General features: G+C 46.3%; 1 protein-coding gene across 12 annotated transcripts in view; it reads right to left on the minus strand.

Annotated features, from left to right (window-relative positions):
* Window positions 1-21,299, minus strand: part of ATXN7 (ataxin 7) — a 147,882-nt gene that overhangs the window by 11,467 nt on the left and 115,116 nt on the right. For 10 of the 12 annotated variants that reach the window (XR_015726657.1, XR_015726656.1, XR_015726654.1 and 7 more), the window contains 6 exons: window positions 20,386-20,645; window positions 19,844-19,926; window positions 15,174-15,439; window positions 13,441-13,639; window positions 12,976-13,097; window positions 7,442-8,411 (listed from right to left, as the gene is read on the minus strand). Coding sequence is in view for 7 of the 12 variants with exons in the window: in XM_045807526.2 (XP_045663482.1) it covers window positions 7,442-8,411; window positions 12,976-13,097; window positions 13,441-13,639; window positions 15,174-15,439; window positions 19,844-19,926; window positions 20,386-20,645 (1,900 nt within the window). In the remaining 5 variants the exon portion in view is untranslated. Of the gene's footprint in view, window positions 1-502; window positions 4,625-6,526; window positions 6,612-7,441; window positions 8,412-12,975; window positions 13,098-13,440; window positions 13,640-15,173; window positions 15,440-19,843; window positions 19,927-20,385; window positions 20,646-21,299 lie in introns of those variants that run through there. The other 2 variants (XM_045807528.2, XM_045807525.2) reach the window with 2 other exon arrangements.

Genomic DNA, 21,299 nt, shown 5'->3' on the forward strand with positions numbered 1-21,299 from the left:
ATAATTTTTAATTTCTTAGAATGATTTGCAAATGGAAAAACTGACCCAATTTCTAGAGATAAAAGATTATGTTGTGCTCTGAATACTACCAAAATGCACTGCACTGCCAGGGAGGGAAGACGTGTGGAAAGCAAGGAAGGGATCACACCAGCTACAGAAAAAAACTTACCTCTGGAGAAAAACGAAACCTGACCACACGCCATCAAATTTACACATAAGCAAGTATAAGTAGAACGTGTTTCTCCATCTACCAACTTCCCTTTACTGACAAACCTGCAGCACTGCTCACAGTTTACCCAGTTCTTTCTTTCTCCAAAGCAAAGCTTTGTGCCCAAGAAGGGAAACATCTTAAGCCCTGTAAGTAGCTTATACAGAAGGGAAGGCAACCAAAGGTGCTTCACAAGCGTGTCTGATGCCAAAAATGAAGACAAGTCAGACTACACTGAAAGGGGGGTTTAGTATCACGAGGCAGAAACATGTAAAATATTTCATGCAGCCAACCTTATTTATTGACAAGTCCTAATTTTATTGCCCATTTAGTAACATGTTTGTTCCACAAACTAATTTCTCATAAAGCAAAGCACAACCTTTTCTTATAAATAGTATAAATTATTTTATTTACAGAAACTTGTTACAAAACAAATAGACTATATATTTCTTCTCTTTTAAATATCCAAAGTAATTTTCTATCCCTTGACATTTGTTCATGTTCTCTACAGCAGCCAACACGAAGTCCAGCTGAGATGCTCTTGATTATGTGTACAAATTATCGAACTATTCACACATTTTAACACAGGAGATTGCTTTTATGACCAAGCTCAAAGAAACAGCAAAATGCTTTTCAAGGCCCTACATTCACACTGACAGTATGTAGTGCTCATTTAAATGATCTGAAAACGTAGAATGTTTTGCACAAAATGTAAAAATGATTATTTTCTGCTAAACAACGAAACTTTTAACAATCATTTTCCAAAGCCCCCCCCCACTCCCCTCCCCGGACAGAGAGATAGTAAGAAATTCCTTGGCAACAGAACTCTTGCAGGAAGACAGCTGCCTTTATAAGTTACATTTTTCAAATTACACATTTTTCAAATTACACATTTTTCAATGTTCTAGAGGTACTCTGTATTATATTTTTGGAATATAAAATCTTTTAAATATTCTATTTTAAACTCTGTATTTCATGAGTGAATAACAAAACGGACATATTGTGTAAGTCGCTGGCTGACAAAAAAGATTTGTAACCCTTGGTGCCACCAGGCAATCTGTCACCAGTTGATTTACTGTGAACCAAAAGGCCTTAATTTTAAAATACCTTATAAAATTACCAGCATTGGTGGTTTTCAACTCCTCCCCTAAGATTTTAGAAACAATATTTCGGTGGAAAAAGCAAACTCCAAAAGTTGAACTGAACATTCAAGTCTTTTTAAAGAATCTGTCGAAGCTTAAAACTAGGTTCAGGCACTTTCAGTTTTCCCGTTAGTTTTAAACCACATCACACACGAGCACACACGTGCTCAGAGTGTGCACATACAAACGCACAGGCACGCACGCACACTCACACGCACACATAAAACACGAACAAAAGAAAAGCAGTGTGTCACTTCGTTACGTGTAGTCTATCGGGAAATCAGGCAACTAGAGAAGCAAAATGCCCACTTGATCGGCACAAATCCGCTCCCGAGACATTAAAAGGGACAGAAAGACTTTCACAGAACAGAGGCATCCCTTAAACTGTAAAGGAGGCAGGTTCTAGAACTATTGGCTTGGCAGTGAACCACTTCAAATTATAAAAAGGTATTTACTTTTATTAATTAATAAATAAATACTAGATGATCTCAATTGTACCAAAACAGGATATCAGAAAAAAAGACCTGTGCAAAAATACATATTTAAATATGTACAATTCATTTTTAACAAAATATGTCTTCTGAAATAGGGATACTTCCATATTTATAATAGAACAAGAAATTCCAAAATAAAGATACAAAAGTAGGTTTTGTAGAATTCTTTGTTCATCAATGCAGCACTTTTTTTTTTGTTGTAGGTTAAGAAAACTGCAGGAGTTGTCATGAAATTCTATTGGAAAGAATATAAAAATTATCTTGGTTTTAAATTGATACCAAAGTCTGTCTAGAAACAACTCAACCACTGCAAATTTGGTTTTTGCAAGTTAATTTAATTCAAAAAAATACTTGTACTCCCGTGTTTTAAATGGTCTTAATTGTTCATTATAATAAAAAGTAGTTGTAGGAGAAAATAAAATATTTGAACAGTCTAAAATTTAATAGCACTGTTTAGAATAGGTCTGTTTGTGGCAGGCAGAATCCAAAATGGCTAATTTCCTAATCCCGATGATCTGCGTACTACCGGGAGACATAATGAAATTCAATTAAAACCTCAGTCTAAGAAATCAAATGATCAACACTCGCTTATCTAAATATCTACATAATTCTGAATCAACTTGCTATCAAGGGCCCTATTCACATCTTTCGGAACAACATGATCTGTCTATAAAGTCCATCGCTAAAAGCAACTTTATTTATATCCATCAAGTCCTCTTGGCTCTGAAAATAAATTCTACCCATACCCCATTGCACTTGTCACCAAGGAATCAACTAAGTACGTTCTGATTCCCCCTTACCTCTGTTCTCTCCCTCCCCTGGGATGGAACAACCAGACTGATTCTCCTAACTACACCAAACTGGCCCATCCGTGCACTCTCCTTACTAAGCTCTCCTATAGTATCATTTTTTAAAAATATTTACTGATTGCATAATAAGTGAACAAGATACTCTTCTCCCCTTCCTTTAAAAAAAATCAATATTTTACATCAATTTATAGCTAAAGTATCTGCATAAAGTTTTTGTTGTCTTACATAATAAGAATAATTCTGTAGCAATTCACATTATTAGGCTGGTAACCAAGTATTTACTCATTCTACTTGTTGTTGACTTGAAATTCCCTGAAACTGACATTTGTAACCCAAGAATTGTAGGGAAAGAAAGGATGCACTGACTGGCTCTGTCCAGGCCCCACCCAGAGCAGTGATCAGAGCCCGGGGAAATGTACCCTGTGGTGTTCGGCAACTCTGTGTGTTCTAAGGAAAAGTGCCTGGTTCTTGTTTCAGGAGCTGTGATCGTGGAATCACCAGTTCACATGCCCCAGCTCATCCCCCCAATTCATTAACACCTTCTCAAGCAATGAAATTTGAACATAGGAAGCTCTTTCTTTTGGGGTTGGGGTACTCAAAAATATATATAAATAAATAAATAACCTCAAGGGACTCCAAAACTCTCTCCGGAAGATGGCTGGTATTAATCCCCAGAAAGGAGGGTTTGTCGGGAAAGTTTCTGCATCACATCATCTTTGCCTGGGCATGTGTACACAGTTGCCTACTCCCCTCCCTTGGTGCCTGCTCCCCACCCAATGGCATCCGAATGAACATGTGGAGAGGAAGGGGGCGCAGACACACACATCACGGGGAGTGCTCAAAGCAGAAATGGACGCGGAGTCCCAGGACAGCAGCCACAGAGACTGAGGGTAATGCACACAGTGCCCTGGAAACATTTCAGTATATTAATGACTTAGTGAATGACAGCTTCTGCTGCACCCTAATAATTTCACTTTACAAAGGCAATTTTTTAAAAACAGACTGGGCAGGGCAACCAACCCAATCTGCCTTACTGTATAACATGAAAACTTAAAGAATAAACAATTTCATCTCTTTGGAAATCTTGGAAAAACATTTCCCCCATAGTGATTTTATCCACACTCCCCCTGCCCCGTCCCCCAAACAAAATTTGGCTTTCCATTATCAAAACTAGTTTGCATTTGCATTTTCTTAAAAAAAAAAAATCACATAGAATCACTTTTGTACCATGAAAAGTAAGCCTCTAAAATGTGGTATATTTGCTCTCTGGGCGTTGATGGCTTTAAACCAGTTTGTAAGTTAGAAACTTTTGACAGCTTCTTACCCCAAATTACTTGCAAAAGGCCGGGGGAAATACACGCTATTCTGCCACGGTGCCTTAGGCTACCGTCCATAGTGCACTCCCGGAGCACTGCTATAAAGAGCTAACAGCACCTCCCTTCTTCGGAGGGCCGCTCAGCGTGCAGCCCTGCTCTCCTCTGGAAGGCTCTCCAGATGGGGCACCTAACTGCTGGAGGGTGACCTACAGAAGACAGTGTAAAAAAAGAACTGGGAAGGGGAAGAAGGGAGAAAAATCTACGGTAATGCTCTTGCCAAGACATTCTTTCGCCCAGCCAATCTACTCCAAGAGCGGCTCCATGATTTACTGCAAGTTAAAAAACAAAGCAACAACTTCTCACAGATTGGTAGCAAGCAGTCCAGACCACTGTAACACTGATAAAAGCAATTCGGTGGCTGAACTTGACCCAGTGTCCTCTACAAGTACTCACTGCTACGGACATAGCTTCAGGGAGATCCTCGTTACAACAAGAGCCCGGCAGATTCCTACCCTCGAGGCCCACAGGAGGTTGGGAAAACAGACTCAAAGGCATCGTGGAGTCCATAGTGCTGAGTGGAGGTGTAACTTGTCGTCAAAAGTGTCCAGATTATTCCTCCCCGCGCTATTTTCAGCTGTCAGGGACGTGCCTTTGGCTTTCAAAAAAGAGGGGGTAGGGAAACAATGAGAAGGTAAGTAAGCAGCAGCGCGGCACCGCCCTGACGCCCAGCAAGAGCATCCCGAAGGCCACAAGCGCTCGCTCGGGGCGAGGCCAGGAGCACTCAGCTACCCCATGTGGCCTTAGCTTTCAAATGCCTGTTCCGCCCTTGGGCACAATCATTCTAAAAGACTGCCTTTTCTAGAAGAGATGCAGGCCAGGTTTCTAGCTTAGCGAAAAGGCTCTCATGTTTGCCTTTTGGTTTTATTTACTGATTTCATTTCCTTGAAGGTCTTCCAGGTTGCCAACTGAGAACTGAACAAGGTCATATGGGGTAGCACACGCAGGTGTGAGAACTCACACCTGAGTGCCTGTGCCTGGGGTGGGGGGGCCCCCAGTGACCCCCAGTGAGCTACTGAAGTCCTTGGTGGTAGAGGCCACGAGCAGACTGGAGGCGGGGGGAGCTGCCAAGCCCCACCTGCCAGGCTTCCCAGTACGGCCCACCACACCACATTCCCTGGTCTAGGGGGTCTTCAACCAGCTCGGTTTTCTCTGTTTTAAAATCAGCTCCACAAGGGGCGCCCGGGTGGTGCAGTCAGTCGGTTAAGCATCCAACTCCTGGTTATGGCTTAGGTGGTGGTCTCAGGGTCATGGGATCGAGCCCTGTGTCGGGCTCCACGCTCAGTACGGAGTCTGCCTGAGATTCTCTCTCTCCCTCTGCCCCACCACCCCATCCAAAAAGGAAATTAATCAAATCTTAAAATCAGCTCCACAAGATACAGGGAGTTGAGGTTCCTACTCTTCTAAGAGCAGCATTCTCCACAGCATTTTGGAGTCGTGGATACCTTTGAGATTCTGATGAAAGCTACAGGATCCCTCCTGCAGATAAATGAGCACAGACACTGAAAATACCCAACCCTTTTTTGGGGGTTCACTGACCCTCCAATCTCTAGCCATGGGCCCCCACCCACCCACCTGCCCACCCAAGATTTGTGCAGAATAATAAAAAAGTTTCCTACTGCAGAGGGGAAATCTTTCTCAAATATACACTTAAACTGAAACTGATTTTAAGAACCCAGACTCAGCCTGTTTGTCCTAGTGGGACAGGGCTCTCCCCGACGGTGGGCATCAGAAGTGGCAGGCTGGCAGCTCACAAGCCATACTTGGTCAGTAGATGTGTGGGCTGTGCCAGATTGCAAAACAAAACAAAACACTACATAACTTTTAAACATGGCCACATTTCTCACACCAAGTCCAGATATGCAGTTTCTTTGAGATGGGTGACAGGTTTCTGGGAGCACCTGCTCTGTGTAGATGGGCTCCCGCTCCCTCACTTTCCACGAGCACTTTAATCCCCGCTGCACCCACCAGCCTCCTCCCCTCCTTTCTGTGACTTGTGGGCATTAAGGGCTGGCAGCCCTGCCTAGGGGAAGACAGGTGCGCGCAGTAAAAGAATGTGTGGGGCATCGCAACACAAGGGAACATCCCTCCCTCAGGTTCACAGAGACTCAGGAAACTACACTCAGAAGGAAGTTTTTAAAGGATGGCTAGACCACTTCCTGCAGTATTTGCACTGTCTTTTTATGCTGATAAACTATAATGAATCACTACAAACCAAGTGGTAAAAGCCCATTTTCACATGTCCAGGGAGCCCTTGCTCAAAAAGCCAAGCAACATACAAACAGCCCCTTTAGACTGGAGGCTGAAAGAGAAGAACTGAAACAGCTGCTATTTAAATTCACGGATAATCCTTTCCCCACACCTTTGGCAGCGGGCACTCATTCACACAGATAGTGGAGGGAACTCTATCATTGTAAGAAACTTCCTGGTATTTTCTGAAAAAGTCCTCACCTGCCAATTGAGTTAAGTTCTGCAGAGGAGAAAGAAAACAGAACAGAACACTGCCAATCAGGGCTCGCACTGTCAATCAGGGCTCTGGGAGGTGCTGCTGAAATCCCCGTGCGCAGGCGAGGGGAAGAGATACGCTGATGAGTGAAGTCACAAGAAGAGACATGAACGGGCGCTTAGAGTAAAGGAAACTGGAGGAAGTGGCTCCAGGAGAAGAGGGTGAGGGGATGACGGTAACGGGGGAAGAGTAGGGAACAAAGAGCACAAGACATGGGTCTTTATGTAGGGAACAAAGAGCACAGAGTCATGGGTCATTATGAATCGGACCCAGTTAGCCACCGCTCTACAAATGGGCCTGCATTCACATTTCTTTCTCATCTCTTCACTTAAATGAGATTCTAGTCTTCGTCTCTGCCCCCACTTACTGCTGCTTCCCTGCCTCCCTGGAAAAACACGAGAAAAGATAAGGAGAGAATTAACTGAAAATCTGAAGTCCTTTGATGGGAAAATGATTAAAAGGTCTTTCTTTCAAAAATTTAACCCATCCCTTTCTAGATCAGTGTGCTTGCAGGCCAGCTTTCTTCAGAGGACCAAACGAGAGAACCAGCCTCCAGGAACAACGGCCTGTGTCCTCCCTGGACAGTGTCCCAGGACGCGTGTTCCCCGGGCCCGCCCTCAGGGACTGCGCCGTGGCGCGGGACGCCTTCTGCGGCCCTTCCTACTGATATGCATGCACTTCGTGGTGCCTTACCCAGGAGCACCCTCCAAGTCGTGAGAAATTCTGGCAGAGAAACTTTGCTTTACCTTCATGTGGTCATGAACTCTTCCGTTTTGGAAAGAGACCATGAAGCTGGACACATGTTTACAGGCAAACAAACCAACCCCACCATACCGATCTCCGAGCAGGCCCACAAGCTCAAGGGAGAGGAACTGGGCCTCCCCGCAGGGCTCACAGTCCATTTCCTACCTGATGAAGGAGGGAACTGTTCGTCAGTCCTTGTGCCCCTGGGCTGGTGCCCGCGTGTTTCATGTGCACGTTGTTCATGGCCGGCAGTTTGGCAACCTTTGTGGGTTTGCTGCTGCTGCTGTTGACGCTGCTGGAGCCGGGCGAGCACTTTCTTTTCCTTCCTATCAGTCTGTCGAGAGGAGTGGGAGAGTGTGAGTAGCTGCCGTGGGAGCTGACGGGCAGCTCGCCGGCCTGGTGAACGAACGGGCCCAGGGAGAGCGTGGAGTCGCTGCTGTTCACCATCACACTCATCCTCTTGATGGGTTCGGCGGGGCTCCCACCGGGGGCGCCCCTCCCTGACGGGTCGTGCCGGACACTCACCGAGTTCGCCTTACTGACCACACAGTTGAGGCCCACGCCGTGGGAAGATGCTACCGCGGAGGGGTAGGGAGGCCCAGAGTGCGCCACACAGTTTTTCCGAAAAGACTCCATGGAATGAGAAGAGGAGGAGGAGGAGGAGGAAGAGTGAACTAACAGTGGGGAACTGTTTTTGCGTTTCTTTCCTGAGCCGCCGCTGGTACTGCTACTGGCATTGTGACAGTTAGTGCTGTTACCAGAAGGCTCCTTGGGCCTTAAAGACTTGCTGGATTTCAACTTCTGAGGTTTCCTGGACAGAGGAGAGGAGGGCACTGAGGAAAGGCCAGAGGGTGTGGAGGGGGAGGAGGACGAAGAGGACACTTGTCTGGATTGCATACTGCACACAGGGTCCATGGCCCCGGAGGCAGAGGGCTGTGCATTTAGTGTGGTTCCATGAGCTGGTACCGGTTTGCTGTTTGGGGAGATGCAGGTGGATGAGAGCAGGACGGGAGACGTCGACACAGTGGCTGCTGCCAGATAGCTGACCCCACACTGTGATGTCGGCACAGAGTTTGTCCGCTGAGGAACACGTGTGGAGACGGGTGGTGTGGTGCTGGGCACCGGTGGGATTTTCCTGCAGAAAGAAAGGACAGTGAGTAAGAATCAGCACCAGCCATTCAGGAAAACGTTCAGGCGCACGCGCCCTTTACCTATGGCACGGAGCAGCACACACCTGTCGGGGGCATCGTCTGAAATGCACAGCCCATCCTGCCGTTTCTCTCCTTCAAATTCCTTCGTGCCTTCCTCGGGCTCTCAAAACAATGGTCTGTAAGGCCCGTGTGCCTCACTCCCTGCGGGTCCCCAGCCTCACACTGCCTCCTCCCATCTACCCCTCCCCCCGCCCCCGAGTCCCGGATTCCACCCACCAACCTTTCTTAGGTCGCAGAAGAGGCCTGGACGTGAGGCACTGTCCATCTTCTACCTACAACACTCTGACCCCAAATTCTGCTCACCCCTCAGTTTCAGACCATCACTTTCTTAGAAAATCTGTCCTGACCATCCTGATTTGCTTGGTTCTCCACGGACTCACACTGCCCGTTCCCAGACTTGGGGGCATTCAAGGCAGTTTCCATGTGTGATTGCTGATGATGGTCTAACTTCCCTACAGAACAGTCCCCAGCGCCCAGCACAGTGCCAGGAAGACAGAAGGCACGCAAATGTTGAGGGAATTCATGAATAAATGAGGAAAAAAGAAGGGCACAACAATTTAATAGCAACTGTTAGGTCCTGCCGACAGGCTTGAATCCCATCTCCGGAGGTTTCCAGTCAGCACTGGAACAATGCATTCTGTTAATAACGTCTGGGCTAGACACCCATCTGAAGATGAGAGAGGAATTCAAATGGCAAACCAGGGAGGTCCCCTTTTGTTTTTGCTCTGATTTTAAAATATGACAGCATCAAAATTTTAAAAATCCCTACGGCAGAATTACCAGGAAGGTGACAACACAGAAAATGGCCTGAATGGAAGTAAGTGTCGAGAACAGACTGCTCCCGACTTTATGGGGCAGCTCTGGTGAATCCAGTCACTGCACCGGCCGGGGCTCCATCCAGCTCCTCATCTTCCAAGTGAGTGTCCTACACGGATGCCAAAGCACTTTCCAGATGCTTTGTAAGGGGTATAGCCATTAATAAAAGCAACTATTGACTGTACTTGTACCGGCTGTAACCACCCTAATCAGGAGTGAAGTTCTGGCCCCAGAGACCAGCGCATCCAGACTGACCACACCCAAGTCCCCATGGGGCAGGGTCCAGACATGAGAAGTTTCTCAATCTCTCTGGGAGATTCCAAAATGAGGCCAAGACTGAGAAGCTGGGCTCTATCCCCATGCTCATCACAGAGAACAAATACGGATGTAATCTGAAAGGCTTATGAGAAATGAGGAGTCCCTACACCCCACCCGGACCTGCTTCATCAGAATCTGGATCTCAACAAGATCCCCTGGCAACCTGTGGGCACCGGCACCTCTGAGAAGCCCCGCTCTAAGCGGATGGGTGCAGTAGCGCTCCTGCTCACTGGCTGCAGTGGCTCCTCGCGGCCACCAGGTGGCTGAGGGAGACAAAGCCTAAAGACCAGGCTGCAGGAACCAAATCCTGGGAAAAGGAAAAGCTTCCAGAGAGGGAGAGATGTGGATCTCTCTGCACAACATATTGGTTCCTGGTAAAAAAAAAAAAGGCTCTTTTAAGTTATTCATTACCTTTCTTATAAAGACAAGACAAAGAAAGAATATGTAGTTGTACTGACCTATGTCTGTGTAAGTGAACTCTGTAAAGATATAAAAGCAATTAATAAAAATGCTTCTGTCTGGGGTGGGAGGTGGGAAATAGGAATGTGGGAGGCCAGGGGGACTGAAACTCTGAACTATATACCTCTTTACATCAATTCATTCTTTTTTTTACCCCAGTGAATTTATTACCAATCTAAAAAATTAAGTACCACTGCCCCCCACTCTACCCTGACCCCTGGCCAACAAAGAAAAACCCTTTGCTAAGGATCCCATCCCTTCCTTAGAATGTGTGGAATAGCGGTCCCCAATCAATAGCAGACAAGCAGTTGACAGGAATCACAGGAGCTCAGAACTGGCCTTTGGGGTCATGGCCATGCTCCAGAGGAAGTGCTAGTTTAATTTCACCAGTGTTCACACTCCATACACTGAAGATGACTTATTTCACTGCCATACTCAAATTCCATTTCCACTTATCCCCCAATTAACTATAACAGGTAACTAAAGGGTAAGGGACTGAGAAGGCTGCCACCAAAACTGGGGGACCTCCTGGAAGGGAGGACTTTTGGCTGAGCCAGTAGGACGGGACCTGGACTGCTCTGGGACTTGCCTTGAATAAGTCAAAGACGCCACCTAAGGACCGTTCTCGAGCTGAGAAGTGCTGAGCTCCTTCCAGCAAATCTCAGGGGCAGCCTGAGAAGCTTGCCTGTGTTGGCCGGCCTCACTCCGGCACCTCTCCCCAAGCTCCTGTCTGCCCTAGGCCTGCGTGCCAGCTCACCACTGAGCAGAACGTCAGTCTCTGCTGTACTGGCTTTTTTAAAACCAAAGTTCACATTAACGGAAAGGCATGATTTCTTCCTCGCTGGGATCAAGTGATTGATAAGGCAGGCAACCTCTGACAGAAAAAATAGACAGTGGAGACAACTGCATGATCCCGCATCTTCAAGAGGTCATGGCACAAAGACAAAAATCTCCCCACACAAGCCACTATGAACCAAAACCATATTCACCCCAACTGCTGGCCATAAACCACTTATCAGTATAATGGGAATAAGTCATTCTGAGGACCCTTCTCAACTCTTAGGAATACACTAAACCCACAGCTTGGGGAGCTCAGTGAACTCTTCAAGTCCTAACAGGTAGTCTGAAAAAATAAGAAGCTGAGATTTCACCTATTTGGGGGTCTTCTGATGTGGAAAGACCCCCAGAATCCCAACAAACCAGTGCCCTAACTCATTTTTCTAAGCAAGGACAAAGTTCCTTAATAAAGAGGGAAGAGGAGTCTCTTATCTCGTAAAAACCAGGAAGAAATGTGAACTAGAAACGCAGAGCAGCACTGCTCTGGGTCTGATTTCCTAAGAGAATAAATGCAAGTCCTATTAATGATCATGAAACTGGTTCGGACTGTGGACTGAGGCCTCTGACCAGCTTCCTCTGACTTTATGAGGAAATCAAGGCAGCAAGGCAAATGGATATACTGGCAGAGTCCACTCCGAAAAGCACTAGTAAATGATGCCCAAATGGAGAATATGGAACGACATGTGGACGACTGGATAGCCTCCTTCCTTGAGCAAAACTCAAGGTTTCCCAAAGTAGGTTCCACCAAACATCAGTTCCCTAAGATGCTCCCCTGAAAGAGGTTCCCAGGTCAAAAGAACTTGGGAGATGTTCCACATTACACATGATATCCCCTGCTTTGAGAGTTACAATGAATAGTGTGCCCCTTAAAAGCTCTGAGAAGTCCTGCAATAATGAAAACTATTTCACTTCAGAAAAAGCTGAGGCTTTTGGCCATGGATCTCTTCTTCTACTTAAAATCCCACGTAGGAAACACTAACACACATCATGACACACAAATGACCGTCTTATCTCATGCTGTAAATCAGAGCACATGGCTCCTCTTCCTGAAACCTTCAGCAGCTCCCTACTGCGCTCAGAATCAATTTCAGGGTCACCTGGCCCCTGCCAGCTTTTTGAGTTTTATCTTGTACCATGCTTGCTTTCTTGCTTTTTCTCAAACAAGCCATGATCTTTTCTGACTTAAGACCTTGACACCTATGGTTCTTCCTGCCTAGACCCTGCTCTACCCCACCATCCCACGGCTGCTTTCCATCCATCCATCTCAGTTCAAGGATCACCCCTTCAGCAAGGCTTTCCCTGAATCCTTCCGGGTTCTTATTTCCCCATCTCAGCTCTTTGTTTGGAACCAGACTGCCTCTGGATCCAAATCCCGGCCCTACCACCAACTCTCTGTGTGACCTTGCTTCTCGGTTTCATTATCTACAAAAGTGGGATAATCAAGGTCCACTGACACAGCATATTGCAAAAATTAAATCTAAGTTGTCTGGCATACGGTACGCTCTCAGTAAGTGCCAGGGATTCTTGGCACTTCCATGATCTCCCTTCTGAAAGCTATAACCTGTACTGACTTTCTGTTTAGTGGTTTTTGTGTTTCCCCTCACATGTGGGAGTCCCTCTCCCTAGAACCACAGTACCCAGAGAAAGACCCATTTGCTGAAAGAGTGAATGAATCAATGATGAAAGGCCTTCTCAGGGACAAAGGCCACCTTTTCATTTTAGATAAGCTTATCTTCCGGCACCTGGGTGGCTCAGTCAGTTGAGCATCTATTTTATATTTTGGCTCAGGTCATGGTCTCAGGGTCATGGGATCGAGCCCCACATCGGGCTCTGTGCTCAGTGGGGAGCCTGCTTGAGATTCTCTCTCTCCCTCCCCCTCTGCACCTCCCCCTCCCCGCTCACTCTAAAATAAATAAATAAATCTTTAGATAAGATTATTAAATCATCTTCATCATCATCATCATTATTAAATCAGTCCCATAAGAAATAGAGAGGATGCAGCACCGGGTAAAGTCGGCCTCCTCTCCCCGCCCCAGAAGTGGTGGGACAGGCACTCACTTCCACAGCTGCGCGTTCAGATGCTTCTCCACCATGAGGTTGAGGGCGCAGCGAAGCCGGTTCCACCTGGAGTCAAACACGTAATAGCCTCTTCCGATCTGCCGGCTCCCGAATGTGCAAAACTGCAAGAGAGAGCACAACAGCGCGCACTTGCTACCTCGGACAGCAGCGTGGGCAGTGAGGGTTCCCTCTCCTTCAGGAAAGAGCTTACTCTGAGTATCGTAGGCTGTGAAGCATGAGAGTGAAGATGCCTAAACCTGAGTTTCATGGAAGAGAAAGGGAGAAGCACGAGGTGTCCCAGGAGAGAGTGCATGCCGCCTCTGGGGCGCCCTGTTCTGAGCTGCTCTCACACCTTGACCATATCTCCCACACGAACGGGCATGCCAAGGCCCCGGCACGCCCCCCTGCAGTGCCCTGTCCCTGCTGCGCGGGGAGGGTCAACACGGGGGTGCATGTGGAACTTACAGATGCTGGCTGAGGATGATGACCTGAATAATGACAGTCCAGTTTTTCAACAGACTCTTCTTTGTCATCGCCTTCTCCCTCCTCACTGGATAACCGAGAAGCTGGCTCAGTGGCAGGCAGGGGAGGGTGTGGAGATTCATGGACTGGAGGAGGGTCAATGGGGGCACTCCCACCTTGCTGAGCAGGGCAGCCTGGAGGCCTTGGTGAGTAGAAAGTGCAGCACCGATCAGATCACACATCTGGTAATCAGCCGCCTTAACCCAGATACAACAACGTGTCCGAGACCACCTAGGGAGGCCTGGGGTCCCCCACTAGCACTGGGGCAACAGATGCTGATCAGGTGGCCGGGGAGCGAAGAATCCACTCTCCTGAACCGCACGATGTCACATGAAGCTGTCTGCCAGATCTACCCAAAGGCCCAAAGGTAACTTATAAATGGTCCTCCTTTCCATAGCTAACCGAATGGCTCAGGGCCTCTTCCTATTCTCCCCAAAGAAGAGGAAATAGAAGTGGAACTTAAGAGAACTCTTCGATTCCTCTTTGAATTTCACCGGGAGTTGGGTTACTGAGGCAATCAGTAACTGGCGGTGTGCTCTGACCCTGAGAGGGACAGGAGGCGGTCAGAGGAGGAGGTAGCATGACCACCCAACGTGGATAATCTAAGCCCACTACTCAGGGCAGCACTGTAGGCTTCCTACGTGTATGAATGCCTGGTGATTCTAGAATCAAGCTTACTTTTTTATAGATTGAAAAATTTCAACGAGAAGATGGCCAAAGAAAGAACTTGCCAAGGAACTGATAGCCTGGGCTTGGCCACGTTCTGGGGAGCCACCTCCAACTGCTTGCTCCTCCACGGTGCTTCTCACAGACCAGAGCGCCCGTGTCAGAACAGCTCAACTACACACTCAGGTTTCCACGGGCAACCACTTCTGCCCCTCACGCCACCATGTCAAGGAACAGGCACGTGACGGGAAAGGTTAGGCACAGCAACCAAAGGTTGGCACGTACCTAAGCAGAAGCCCTTGCTGCTGGTGGCCGACAGGGCAGGCCCTTGTTCTCTATATCTTTCTCTTTTCCTTCCCTCTAGAAATTGGGGACAATGTCCTTTACTTCAACTTGGTTAAATATACAAGCACAAATACACATATGTTCAAGTCCACCTTCACTGTCTCCGAGGAATGTGCATTAAGTTCTCGTAAAACTCTCTGAGATCCATCGCTTACTGAACGACTAAAATGCCTAATACATGGTTAGGCCTAGGTCTCAAATGAATGAATGAAAAAACAGGTTGATAAATGGATGCTGTAAAAACTCAGGCTGAATGCCCATCCCCAGCAAGGACTCCCACTGCTGTGTTTTGCAAGAAGCGAGACAAGTGAATGGAAAACTGCTGCCAAAGCCGTGTGAGACGTTCCAGGCACCAACCTGCAGTCAGGACCCGAGTCTCAACCCTGCTCAATGGGGTTAAGAGACCCCTAACGCTGAGCAGAGATGGAGGAGATCGTTCTTGCTTCAGTCTGCTGCTTGCATTTGGCCAAGAAGAGCCCTGGTTGAAACTTACTAATGAACTCAACAAACGTTTTTTCCTTAAATTCAAACCCAATTAGAAAAACCTCTCATCTTCTTAAAGTGAGCCTGATGTACACTCCTCGACATCATGACTACACTGGGGTTTTATAGCGTCTGCAAGTCTGTTCTCTGAAGGAGGGAGGGAGCTGGAGGATTTGGCTTACCTTGGAAGACTGGGGGTGTGAGGTTTAGGTTTACTAGCTACGAAAGGCTTTGATTCGGAAGGAATCACTCCGTGAGAGTTTTGGTGCGGCTCCTGCGACGGTCGAGGAGGGGTGGGCTGCGGGTCCCTGAGAGGCTGTGTTGGTTGCTGAGAGTCCGGATGGCGAATCGATTCCTTTTCCCTGGTTTTGTTTTTGTGCTCGGCTAATAACACATCAAATCGTTTTCTTCTACCCTGGACAGCCCTCCGCTGAGTTAAGGAATGTGTCTACAGACCAAAAAAATACACGCACTGAGGAATCTCATCAATAATTGTTTCTGTCATATACCCAAAAACACCATTCCCAATTTAAAGCAAAACAAAACAACACAACAATCTGGACCATTAGCATAGTGACAGGCTGCTCACCATTTGATAAGCTAAAAATCATCGGAGTGTGACCTTTTTTCTTTTGCTAGAGTAGAAGCATATACTCCAGGCAAATATATGAGAATGTGGTGATGTTACTTCCACCAGGAAAAAGAAGGAGTGTTAGCTGTGCCACCTGGTGCGTAAGTGAATGGCAAACAGTAGAAACAAACAGGTGTTAGGTACTCATGCTTCGTGCCATTGTAACAGTTTATTTATCGGGGCTCTTACCAACTCAAGCAGAAAAATCCCTCTTTGGGCCACTCGGATTTTAAATATTAAAAGGGAAGAAACACTTATGCCATAAAAATGTACCAGAGGGGCGCCTGGTGGGCTCGGTCAGTAGAGCATGTGACTCTTAATCTTGGGGTCATGAGTTCAAGCCTCACTTTGGGTGTAGAGCTTACTTTTAAAAAAATGTATCAGAGACTCCTTTTTCAGTAACAGCCAGAGAGTAAAAATTAGACAAGTATTCCTTTCTATTCCAGTGAAAATGCCATGTCAAGAGAGAAAGTGGCTCAAAGCATCCTGGAGATGGGGACTACTTTGGCCGAGGAAGCCTAGAGAGAAGCAAAGACTACAAGGCCAAGAGAAGACAGGTGTGAACCGGAAGAGATGAAGCAGAGTCAATCCCTATAAACAGACACTCACAATGCAAATCAAGAAAATGAGACAGATGGCATTTCTGGATCTTAAGACAACATCTAATTTCAGAATTAGGAAATGGGCACATTGAGAAAAAGGAGGTCAACGCTGGCAGGGTAACTAACATCAACCCGTACTTGAGGCGTACCTTATAAAAAATGTCTATACTCCAAATGCATTTGATAATTCCTGCTTTTGTTTGTTTGTTTGTTTGTTTGTTTTTTAAGGCTCTCTTGGGGCTAATACTATTCCTAGAAGAAGATAAAGTCCAGTTAACCTCACCATTCCCTATTGCTGGTGTCTTAGTCTGTAAAAAATGTAAGGAGACAGTGGCCACAAATCAGATATTGCAAATACAAGTTAATTCATCTACAGATTTCCTCCACTCTTCTATGTTACAAAAGTAATGCAAATGTACTTCGTGCTTATGGCCTTACACATTATACAAATGTATTACTGCTCGAGAAGTTTGGAGATTTCATATAATTTAAGGGGTTGAAGGGGAATTAGGCTTTTAATGTCTTTATGAAATTCAGTAACAACCTACCTCCTCACTGGACATACTGTAAACTATGCCTGCCCCAAATTTAAGCTGGCAAAGATGGTTACACCAGTGTGTTTAGCTTCTTTTTCAATTTTTACTTAATTTCCTTTAATATGTAATATATCCACAGGAAAGTAACCTAAAGGAAGACAAGGAACTTTGTTTTGTTCAGTGCTGTACTAGCTACCCAATACTCACCTGGCATTCAGGAAATGCTTCAAACAAAGTACGTAAAAATAACGGCCGTCTAATATGTGTTGAATTAATGAATGAATATGTAACATCACTAGTCCACTTGCCCATCTCTCTAGACAGATGTAGAAGCCATTCCTCATCTTTGAATGCCCCCTGCTGCTTAGCACAGCAAGACCAAGTCAAGAAAGGAGGCACAGATGCTGATATTTTCCCAGCATGATTTGCAGAATAACCAGGATTTCCGCAGAGCTCCCTCCGCATCAGGACTCTTCAGGGCTGCTCCAGTATCACAGGACAAAGACCGGGTACGTAACTAAGCTCCTGCTCCCCCCACCCCGACTCCTTTGGTACCAAGTGCCTCCTCCTGCTCCTCAGCCTCCTGCTCCGCAGCCTTTCAGACCCTAACACGTCTATTCTGCCCCATCACAGACTAGTTACACATGCTGCTTCCTTGGCTTCTCCCAACCCTCTTTGCCCAGTTAAATCATGTGGATTTCAGCCCAGTATTCCTATGGCAAAGGAGACTTGGGACTTCGCTGGCTCAATCCCCTACTGAAGGCAGTCATAACATAGGCTTCCTTCCTGTTTATTACTCATCAGTGGTTAACTTCACACACATACAAATAATTATGAAGTTAACCTCCCTCTCGCTCACTACACTGTAAGCCCCTCAAGGCTAGGGACTGTGCCTGGATTCTGTTAAAGCCTGCATCTACTGAGACCCAGAATGGGGTCTGTGCTCAGATATAGGCAATAAACTTTCCACAATGACTGAAAGGGCAAGGAACCCAGAGCCAAATTCTATTTGCATGGAAGACAGAGAAGACATGAAACAGGACATCAGGCAGACAAGGAAGTGAGGAGGGGACGGAAGAGGGTGGCAGGAAGACAAAGGGGACGAGCGACAGGAGTGGGCAGCAGCAGGTCGCCAGACACCGAAGAGGAAGGACGACATTCTTGGTCTGAGGCAGGACAGATCCAGGCGGCAACGTGGAAGACATTCAGTGGGGAGGCCCTCAAGCACGGGCAGCCCTCCACAGCTTAACAGATGCAGGCCGAAACGGAGGCAGGGAGCGGGAGAAGCAGTGGCCAAGAGAACACAGGACGAGAGGAAGGGCCACCTGTGAAAGGGCAGGGCTGCCACTTCCCTGCTGACCTCGGACACGCCAGGGCTCCAGATGCATGCTAATGTGAAGGCAAGCCCCACGCTGTGCTACGCTGATGACACCCGTCACAGAACACATGGAAAGCACACATGACTTGAAAAGAAGATGGGACGACAATGCAGGACCCGTATGAAGTCTGTTCACCATCAATAAAGCCTCAGGAAGAAGGCTGGCCAATCCTGCACGTTATGAACCGATAAAGCTTTTGGTCCACTAGTGCGCCCTGGAGATGACTGAAGGCGAGCCTCTTGGATAAAGCAAGCATCCTTCATCGACAGGCACCCTAATACTGAGAGATCTACGGTCCTGACAGCCAGGGAGCAGTCGGCAGGCTGGGAACAGGCCGTGGTCCCAGGCCGAGGCTTCCGCTCGCCAACTCCCTCCCGAAAGGCTGCAGCGGGCCACAGTTCTCCAGAGCTCGAAGGGCTACCTTCCAACAACACACCACTCTGTGTGTTCAACTAATGTTACAGAAAATAAAAGTAGTTTGTCCTGAGAAAGGAGTTTTTAGCCTAAAGATTCAAGGGTCAGGGCCTGGGGTGAAGATATGTGTGAACTCCTGAGACAGAATGCAAAATTCAGAATATACATGTACATATAGATATTTTTCCTTGGGGAAATGATCTGTGATTTTTTTTAAGTCAGATTTTTAAAGGAGCTCTTGGCCAACGCCTTTCCTTAAAAGCTTCAGAACCACTGTTTAAGATAAAATCTACATGCTAAAATTAAATTAGAGATTTAAAATAAGAACCACTTAGAAACAACATTTCCACTTTCTGAAAATTTTAACATTCCTCCACTGTTAAGGGGTGGAGTGGGGCCTGAAGTCCTTTATTCAAGGATATTTAAAATATCCTTTAAATAAATTTAAAATAATACACCAAAAATTTTATTAAATTTTTAGAAGATAATACTAATTTTTATAATTCTTACCCCTCTCTCCAAACAAGTGTTTTTAAATTACTTTAAAGCAATGAGTCTCGATAGTTTATGAACCCTTCTGAGGGTAGCTAGGGAATTCTGCAGAGAAAGGCACATGAGCACGTACGCTCATTGACGGAGGGTCCGCCACAGCGACCCCACAGCACCTCTGGCCGTACAGCAAGTACGCCACCTTCTGACCAGCATACCGGCATTTTAAAGGAAATCTCAGGACCGAAAGGAGAATCGTAACATTTTCTTCACTTGGTAAGACTGTATATTATCTCGTATTTTCTTAGAACTGGAAAAATGAGTCTATCTCAAAATCAGATGTTTTTAAAGTGGCTCTTGAAAATTTCAGAACCACAGATTACAAAAGCATTTTAAGAATATTCACACATAGTCAAAAGAAATTTCTGGACTTGTTTTAAGTTTACACAATTTAAACCACAGTAAAGGGTAGCCTCTCACACTAGTTTCTCTGCAGAAATATTAGCAGTATTTGAACATCACAGACTGATTAGGAAAGAACACTATTCCCCTGGATATGACACCGGAAGCTCACTGGGGGCAAAATGTCTCTTACGTTTTGCAGCTTATCACAAAAGACACCACATTTTCTGAACTGGAGGCATTCTTCATCAAAACCCAGTTATCTCCTCCTTTACAAAATCTCGAACAATCCACAGATCAGATCCTCTCCGGGTTCAAGAGACTTGGGGGGCCATGTCACGGACCCCAGCTCCTTGTGCTTACCGGAGAGTTTCCAGTTCCGTCCAGGAGGCCACCTACCTTGCATGTCAAAGACCGGGTGCAGGGCTTCTTGGTGTCGAGGTCGATGACCCCACAGTGGATGTCAGGGTCAAACTCTCTTTCTGTCAAAAGCACACAGACATTACCATGGGCTCATCAAACATTCCTTCCTTTATTTTGAAAACATAAGGAGCAATCTCAAAACAAATTATAATTTGAATAAAATCTACATCATCAATAAATACGAAATCTACAATTTGTGAGCCCTGCAAAGCAGCAGCAGCAGATACCACAAAGAGAGCGGGGAACTACTGCCATCACTAGACAGGAAAGAGCGCGTGCAAGTCAGCACTACTGCACCACTCCATTCACAAAGACACCTTGAGAAAGCTAGTTTGACAGTACCTACAGACACATGTGCTTTTAAAAGCAACAGAGAAGAGGTCAGACATGGTACTTCCTCCTAAAGCTGAAGTTGACCAGTCTTAAGAAGACGACTTATACGGAGTAGCCCATTTGCTCCCTCATGAATGCCCAATTAATATACAGAGAAACATTAAGACAAAAAAATGTGAAGCTACCTGATAATCTCTTATTTAAAAATTTCCTGTTATTGGAATTGTCTTCAGACTTCTTTTCCAGAGTGGATGGTGCAGGAAGCCCTTTGCCATTCAGAATCTGTCCAGGTGAAGGCAAGGTTGGCTTTGGTATTGAGGAGCAGTTAAGGCCAGGCTTGACTGAGGAACTCACAGTAGCAGGACAGGTGGGCCCCACTGCAGATTTCAGTAGTGTGCCATCCATCTTCGGATGAATCTTTTCCACTTTGACAGAGGGCGTCATGCTGTCAGAGGCAGAAGTGGAACATCAGCCCCGAGGGCCCTGCAGCCCCAGGGAAGTGAGGAGCTAGAGGGCAGAGGGCGGAGCCTCCACCTATCCATGCACTGCACTGACCTAGGCCCCCAAAGGCAACTTACGAAGATGTGTGAGGACTACCCAGAAAACTCAGGAAGATTCACGATGATTCAGTCTCTAAGCCCTCCTGGCGAAGCAAAAAGGTCCAGAGGACCATCGGATTTACCTGGTCTTTCATCATCCAGGACAATCTTACACATGAGCCTATGGGAGACCCACACCTGATACCCAACCCCATTCCTGCAAGAATCAGAACATGAGAAGGTCTAAAGGGACTATCAGCAAAACCTTTAGAGAATATCTTTTGAGAGCTATCATTTTTAAGAAAGCGTTCATCAAAACTAAGTAAACTGAGTGAACAGAGGAAAGAATAATTGGAATTAGAGAATATGTCCAAGAAATGTCTCTGAGGACACAAGAGAATTCAAATGAGCCTAACCATTATCTCCGAGAAAAGGCTCTCTGCCCCGTCAATGAAGGAGACCAACGTTTAATTAGTTATGCGATGTGTCACTGACGTGATAATTCTCCCGCCTCCGAGAAAAGTTTCTATAATAAGAGCTCAGAAGTTAGGTGTCTAGCA

The sequence above is a fragment of the Ursus americanus genome, chromosome 14 (assembly GCF_024610735.1).
Source record: "Ursus americanus isolate L20-20 chromosome 14, mUrsAme1.1.p, whole genome shotgun sequence".
Lineage (NCBI taxonomy): Eukaryota > Metazoa > Chordata > Mammalia > Carnivora > Ursidae > Ursus > Ursus americanus.